Below are 7,895 nucleotides of genomic sequence, written 5' to 3'. Positions count from 1 at the left end.
GAATCTTCTTTCCATTTGCAATAGAGTAATTAGAAATTTGTATATTCTATGGTCCGGTTTAGTGAATGAAGTACAAACGAACTTTTCGGAGCAATACACAAATGAAAACATTCCAGATGAATCATTGTTTAAAAAAAGTTATCTGGAAGATCACGTCAAATAAACTATTCAAAATATTTGTAATAATACTGATAAGATATGATAAGAGTATCGTAATAATACGATAAGAACACCTTAATATTTGGTACACTGACGGTGACACAGACTAAATGATGAAACTACAATGTTATGCTTATTATTAAATAAACATTTATTTCAAACGAATTATTCACCAACTGTTTCATACATTATTAATTCGTTGGTATGAACATCGTGATTTAATGGTTTGGAAGAGAATCTATTATTGCTCGTGACAAATGTAGGAACATAGGTGTTATAGAACTGATGATTCAAATTGAAAAAATACATTGAAAGCGTAGACATTCCAATTCAATAACACTTTCTACCTATTGAAAGTTGGAAAATATATCACAAATTGGGTTTGAAGATCACTGTAACTCCCATGACTCGTATTCGTTGGTGTAAGGAGATTTGCTAGGCTACAGGGGTATTTTTAAACGTTAATAACTAAACAACGAAGCCTCAAACGCAATTTTTTTATTCTTGATTTTCGTCTTATATTGGCTTCTAAAATCACCCTTTAAATTTTCTACCAACAGTTGCCGAAAACTTTGGAAAGAGAAGGAAATCAAGGCAGTCGGGAATTAATTGCTAGGTCCAGGTGTGGTAGTTTAGAAGCAGCAAATATATATTCAACGGAAGAAAAACAAAGGGAATGTATTTTATGTAAGGAAGAATTAGGAAGTCTAAAGCATTGGGTAGAAGAATGTAGAAGAGTTGAGAATAAAGGAATAAAATTAGAGGAAGGTGAATATTTAGAATTTTAAAGCACACAAAAATATGAAAGAGAGAGGATATGTGAGCAATATAAGACTACATAGAAATAAGTGATATACATTAGAGTAATGAGCAGAGTACGGATGAATGAGAGTGGAAAGCTATTGTAAGCCAATCCCATTTTGTAGCCGACAGGCAAAAATTAATTTAAAAAAAATATATATTCAACAGATTATGTAATAAAATGTTAAATACCTTGAACGAAAAATCGAGTTGTCGTTTGTAGTGGCACATCCGTGGGCAACGATGGTCTGTAGAAACTTTGTAATCCTTCTGTTGGTAATCCACCCCTGTCTTCATATTATGTAATATACAATACAAATTATTAAACTGAGAATAATTCGTACTTTTATCATGTTTAATTAACGCTTATCATTCCTTATACAATATATTCCACATTTCTTCCGTGAAAATAATTTATCGTATCTTCTTTATCATAAAACGAGCGTATATGAATTTTTAAATACTAGCTTTATATTAAATATAACCAATTTCTATATAAGTATTCTCTGTTGTTGTATTTACGAAAATATGTCGAATGTAAACGTACTATTGACACCAAACGAAGTAACAGGAGGCGGTGGCGTGGTTGTGGTTGCAGTTTCTAAACACACATGCGTTATTAAAATAGTAATATAATGAAATTTTCACGAGATATAAATAAACAACTATATAAATTATAAAATGCGAACACTCAAATACTTAAAAAGTAAATTGTCAAGTTGAAATCCTTTCTTTTGTTCTTTTCTACTTCCTTTCTAATTCAAAAAGTATTCCGCTACTTTGTGGTAATTCCTTTATTTTAATTCCTTTATATATCAAATATATAGGGTGTCGTGTAAATTGTGGTGCAACCGGGAGGGGGGTGATTCTACGTGAAAAAATAAGTTGAAAATGTGGAGTAAAATTTGTTGGTACGAAGTTTTATTTTCGAGAAAATCGATTTTAAATATTTGCCTAGTATGTATAGTCGATGGAAGCGATATACATAGTGAGATCGTGAAATCAGTCAGGCGTCAAAATACACGTTATTCGAGCGCCAAAACAGCAATTACGTTTCAGATTTTTTAAAATAAATGTTTTACCGAATCATGTAAATTTACCAACTTAATTTTAAAGAAGTGTCAATGTAATTGCAAAACGAGCACGTGCGGTATTGTGTTTAGTATGAGAATGTTAAATATCTTTTGTTACAAATACATAATGTATTGGATGATTGCAAAAGTTCGCGCCCGATTTGAAAATAAAACAAAAATCGGTGTGTGCAAAAGCAGATCTCATGGAAGCTGAAATAAAACACAAGCGGTGTATCTTTCGATAGGAATGTAACATTAAGCTAGAAGAAACATTTGTGTCGAAGTCGATAAGGTTCTCACCACCTCTGAAAATCGGGCGCAAACTTTTGCAATCATCCAATATTTATGAAGATAAAGGCTAGAAGAATGACGTTTCGTTTAATGTAATAAAGATTTTACTGTCAGCTACATTATCAAAGAAGTTAATACTACCGGAAAACATCAAGCTGCGTATCAATTAATAGGCTACGAGAAAAATTTTGATTGTTAATTTTTATCAATTAACACAATTGATTAATTGCGTTACACAAAGCGCTAAAACAGCCATCCGATTCAAAGCTTCCGGTGTTATGTAGTTATTAATACTTCCTTCAATTACTTCGTTACTAATGCATCAAATACATACTCCCTTACAATAATGCAGAAACTAATATGTGATAGTTTTTGTACGTGTACTTACACTCCCATTCGTAAGTATTTGAACACTTACTAAATGTGAAGTGTACTGAAATCTACTGAAATCTATCAAAATCTACTGAACTCTGCTGAAATCTACTAAATTTTAGTAAAATCTATCGAATTCTACAGACGTTTACTGAATCCTACTAAAATGTACTCACTGAATGTGAAGCAAGCTTCGTTGTCATTACAAGTTTAATACAAAATTACTTAACACACAAAAGTCATATTCCAAAATTATTAACTCTTTGCACTTGGACTTTTTCTCGGGGTAGATCTTGTAGCAACTCGAATTTCCTTCGGCTCGTTACGCGTATGTAATAAATTATTTATTTGAAAGCAAAAATTATAAGTAAGATTCAAAAGATAATATCATTCCATGCTCTTTGAGTTCAATGTGAAACATTGTCTGTGCTTGGAAGAGAACTTGGAGTGTAAAGGGTTAATATTCTAAAAGAACAATTACTCATTCTAGAATCTCGAAGTGTAACGAGTATGTGGTAAAAATTTCCGTGATAAGTTCTTCAGTTTTTGCAAAATTACGCCTTTTAAAAAACTGAAACTTTCTTTGTACGTTTTTTTTTTTCGCAATAAAACTCGTACAAAAATACGCAAAGACTTTTGAAATGACTTGATACTTGGTCTAATATTTCGAAAACTATTAGAGATAAAGAAATAGTGTAAATTGACGAATTCTGTATTTTTCAACGACAAATTTAAAAAATACAAAATAATAAATAATTTTGACCAAATATACATATTACCCTGATCTTTGAGAGCGATTTTCATTCCTTCAATGTGAACGATCGCTGATAAAAAAAAATACGTGTCAAATATTTTTTTGAGTACTACTATATACCAAAGTTTCATCAATATCGGTGATTATCACTTCGAGATATCCCCTTGTTGACACTCGGTAGGCAAACCGGGTCGTTTAAGTTTAATTTTTTCACTCTTCCAGACTTTCAAAGCATCTGAAAAAATTCTAGAATACCTCTCAAAGTTTCTACTATATTATACAATCGTTCGTTAGGTCAAATGTTTAAACCTTTTCTCAAAAAAAAAAACAAATAGAAATTCGTTTGGAAGAAATACAAGAGCGAAATTTCCCTTGGGTCGTCAAAGGCGAAGATTACCTACGGAGGGTAAAATGCATAGATACGGAAAGCAAAAAAGTCATAAATCAGGGGATTAACCCCTCGCCTTATAACGCGAGTCACACTCTTGGTAAAGAATATTGTCAGGATGTGACAAAACGAGAATCATACGTCTATTGAATTTGTATTTTTACTCTCACTTCAGCTTTAATATAAAATAGCATATAATATTTTCACTTCTTTCTATTTAACACTGTATTTGAACAGTGAATAGCTGAGGCTAATATGCATAGCGACTAAAAAATCGTAAGGTAAGGGGTTAATATTGTAAATGCTCAAACTTCAATTCCAATTTATCAACGCAAGTGTTATTTACTATCTACTTTCTTTTTCTTTGTTTGTTACGTTTAATTGCATATTAAAAAAAAAAAAACATAATACTCACCGTTCTTATCATCGTAGTCACTGTAACCCTCGTAATAATCGTAATCATAGTCACCATTTTCAGGTTGTTGAGCTTGTAGCGGTTTGGATCGTTGTTTCCTAAGTTTAGTCCGTAAGGAATGAACCCGCGGTACAAGAAGCTGGACCACGACGAACGCCGCGGCTAGCTGAAGGGCCTTCGGCCCCATGAGCAACTATGGCGATGGACCAGCCAGTAACGTGATCCTAGAGCCACAACTCGCCTTCGTCTGAAGCTGAAGACAACTAGACTTACGACAACTGGCGTATCATCTATTTAGCAGATGCTTTGTAACTCAGGGGAGGTCATCACCCTCCGTTTTACAATCTACATGCAGTCCTCCCACTGCCTTGGTTTCATCTCATCCCTTCCCTTCGATCCCTTTTTTCCTTTTCAACGCTTTTCTTCTCTCCTATTTCCTTCTGTTCCTCTTCGACAACTTTATTCTTCCTCTGTTCCGCATGTATGTACGTCGACACGTGAAGGTGTGAAGAAGCATTGTCGTAAAGGAATTGGGGGAATCCCAAACGGCAACGTTTGCTCAAGTAAAATATTTCATTTATATTTTGACATCTCTTCTAAGACTTTTTCGTTAAATTTCTTTAAACTCCTTCATCTAATGAATATTTTTGTGTCGATCTCTTCAGAGGTATCAAAATAAAACGTGAAATTATTATAGCGTTAGAATCTTCAATCATTACTACCCTAATATTATTATTGAAAAATCGTTTACGTTGTTTGTGTTATATTTACAAGTATAATTGTTTATCCTCGAAATATGTGACACTTTTACCAACGTAAATTTGAAGCTTGCGTATGATTGATAAAGAAAAAAAAGAAGAAGAAGAAATCTAGTGTATTCTATTCTTTTTGTACGTGTTTACTTCATCCTAGATCTGTTTTACGAAATGAAGAGGTCATCACCCTTTACTAAGAAACTGCATGTGTCTTTTATTACTACGATCGAGTACGCACACCACTTATTTTCTTCTGCTAAACATGCTTGCAATTTTATCTGAAACTGTTTCACATACAATTAGAACATTTGCACGCGAACAACAATGACATCATGCAACGAAACTGGTACGTTAAAATTCAAAGGGTTATACTGTTTGAAATAAAAAAAAAGTGAAACATTTTTTAATAATTTTCGTGATCACTGCATCCGTTAATTATATTTTACTATTTTATTGTTTTATTCAAATATCGTTCGTGGCAACGTAATATGATAAACAATACAGTTGGGAATACCCTTAGTACATATGTTGTGTATAGTTTAACACAGAGAAGTGTTCCTCAAACGCTATACAGAATTACGCAAAAGGAAAATGTTGTCAATTTCATTTTATTTAAACTTCGTATCATTAAAAAATGAGCACATAGTGAAACAATTAGAATTAGTTTAGACTTGGTTTACTATTTACCATTTTTAAGCATGAAAATTCGCACATTAAACGAAAAAGATTTTTATAAATTTAAATAATATGTAAGTTGCAAAGACATTGTTTTTATTAGAATTGAACAGTCACATTTTCAGAATGCAAAATTGATAGTTTGTTATAATAAATAAAAAGTTTCCTAATTCGGTAAGATTGTCATAAATGCAAACGAAGCTTAATAACGATTATCTAATGATGAGCATTTGCGACCAGAATATTGCGAAAGCGTAAATTAGAACATAAATTAAACGCGGTGCATCATGCCCTATCATAGTGTTCTCATTCAGTATTCAAACGATGTGTATACATAAGGCATGTATATCTGATCTACACTCAATTACCTCTAAAGGTATTAAAAATACAGAACTGTTTATTCCATCTTCTTCTAAATATCATTATTTAACATAAGCGCAAAATCTCTGAAAAATATTTCAGTAATATTTAACGAAACTGTACGTTTCGATTATGTTGATCTTATTTAATTTACTGTATACATTTCAAAGCACAATATAGTAATAAGTATAAATGACTTCATTGAAAAATACATGAAGTTACCTTTTGTTTCCTAACCTAACCTTTATGTTGGTATAATTAGCTATTCAAGGGAAAAAAATTTAATTCTATTATCATTCTTCTTCTAATTGTAAATTGAATAATTTCGTTTATTTAAATATACTGCATATTATATTGAATTCCGTAAATTTATATTTAATATGAAGTATAATAATGCACATTAAATATCAAAGTTTACTTAAAATAAACTTCTCTCAATAATACTAGGTATATTTGTGCATTCTATTAAGTTAGTTTCATACAGGGTGAGTCAATAACAACTGCCACCTGAAATAACTCGTTATTAATTGATTCTATCAAAAAGTGTTTTGTATAAAGTACAATACTTTACATTGTATTCAATGCATTTTGATTTTTTCATGTCTTAAATTTTCGAAGATATCAAGATAACCTTCAATTTTTTAAATCGAATATTGTGTATTTTTTTATAAATTCAACCACGTGTGATACAATTACCTTTGAAGTCTTACAAGGTCAATAACATTGTACTTACTAATACTTTTTATTTATAAGGCTGTGCTTATATACTTCGTGTAAAACATTTTTTGACAAAATCAATGAATCAATTTAATTTAAATTTGTCTGGTAAATTCAACTTCATATTGTACGTGAATATTCACAAATTATCATATCATATTATGAAATAAACAAAAGGATTTAATAATACAAAGTTACTTATATTAAATTTTCTGTTGCGAAAGCAGTCATTTTTTTCATATTTGAAGTCGTACTCGCTAAATTATAGGTTATACATATAACCTTAAAATTGATCGAATAATAATCCTCTAAGAGAGCCTCTTTTTATAACATTTAACAACTCCAGAGATACTTCCCCATTGTGATATTATTTGAGAAGGTAATGTACTAATTACCCAGAAGGCTTAAGCATTACAGAATTTGTGTAGTTTAATAATTGTGATATTTATTTGAAAATTCATTATTTTCAATATTTTACATAAGCATATTCTTATAATTAATTCATAGTGTACAATACTAAACTGTAAATAGTACCGCGTGATAAATAATTTCTTGAATACGTGCATACTTAGAAATGCTAAATACAAATCTAACTTAACATCTACAATATTTAGAATTTTTGCTTAAATTTATGATTAAATTAATTATACCAAGCGATTTGCTTGCTTCACAAAAAAATGTAAATTCAATTTCTGAAATATGCATATAGTTCCTTGACCTACTTAACGATCTTCTCAGTTTTCATCAGTTAGAGTTACGATACTATTGTCGATACAGATACACGTCATTTCTACTTAATAAGTTTATTAAACGACAATCATTATTTTGGCCGCATTCCCGGAGCGCGACTTACTTTACAAAGTGTTAACCGTAATAGGCTACATTGACCCAAGTCCCTGTATCGTTGCGGCTGACTATAAATCAGAGTTACCACTATTTCTAATAGTATATCTGGGTCAGTGTATTAGTCAACATTGTTTTTATAATGTTAAACGTTAAATCTACACAGCAAATCCTGCAACTGGTACTCTTGTATTTCGAATAATTTTGTTCCGTTAATTTTACTCGAAACTTGTTAACAATGAGTAAGAAAATGAATTATCCATATCATTCATATTATATTGTATTTAATTAA

General features: G+C 30.9%; 1 protein-coding gene across 1 annotated transcript in view; it reads right to left on the bottom strand.

The window, feature by feature from the left end:
* The window catches only part of LOC108578160 (collagen alpha-1(I) chain-like), a 13,146-nt gene extending 8,706 nt beyond the window's left edge, over nt 1–4,440 (bottom strand). Inside the window, 3 exon segments of the mRNA XM_017941441.1 lie at nt 1,153–1,251; nt 1,508–1,561; nt 4,254–4,440. Coding sequence (XP_017796930.1) covers nt 1,153–1,251; nt 1,508–1,561; nt 4,254–4,440 — 340 coding nt within the window.
* Between the last annotated feature and the right edge of the window lie 3,455 nt (nt 4,441–7,895).

The sequence above is a fragment of the Habropoda laboriosa genome, unplaced genomic scaffold, assembly GCF_001263275.1.
Source record: "Habropoda laboriosa isolate 0110345459 unplaced genomic scaffold, ASM126327v1 scaffold1329, whole genome shotgun sequence".
NCBI lineage: Eukaryota > Metazoa > Arthropoda > Insecta > Hymenoptera > Apidae > Habropoda > Habropoda laboriosa.
The sequence above is the reverse complement of the archived record's forward strand: the minus strand, read 5'-3'. Positions and strand labels throughout refer to the sequence as shown.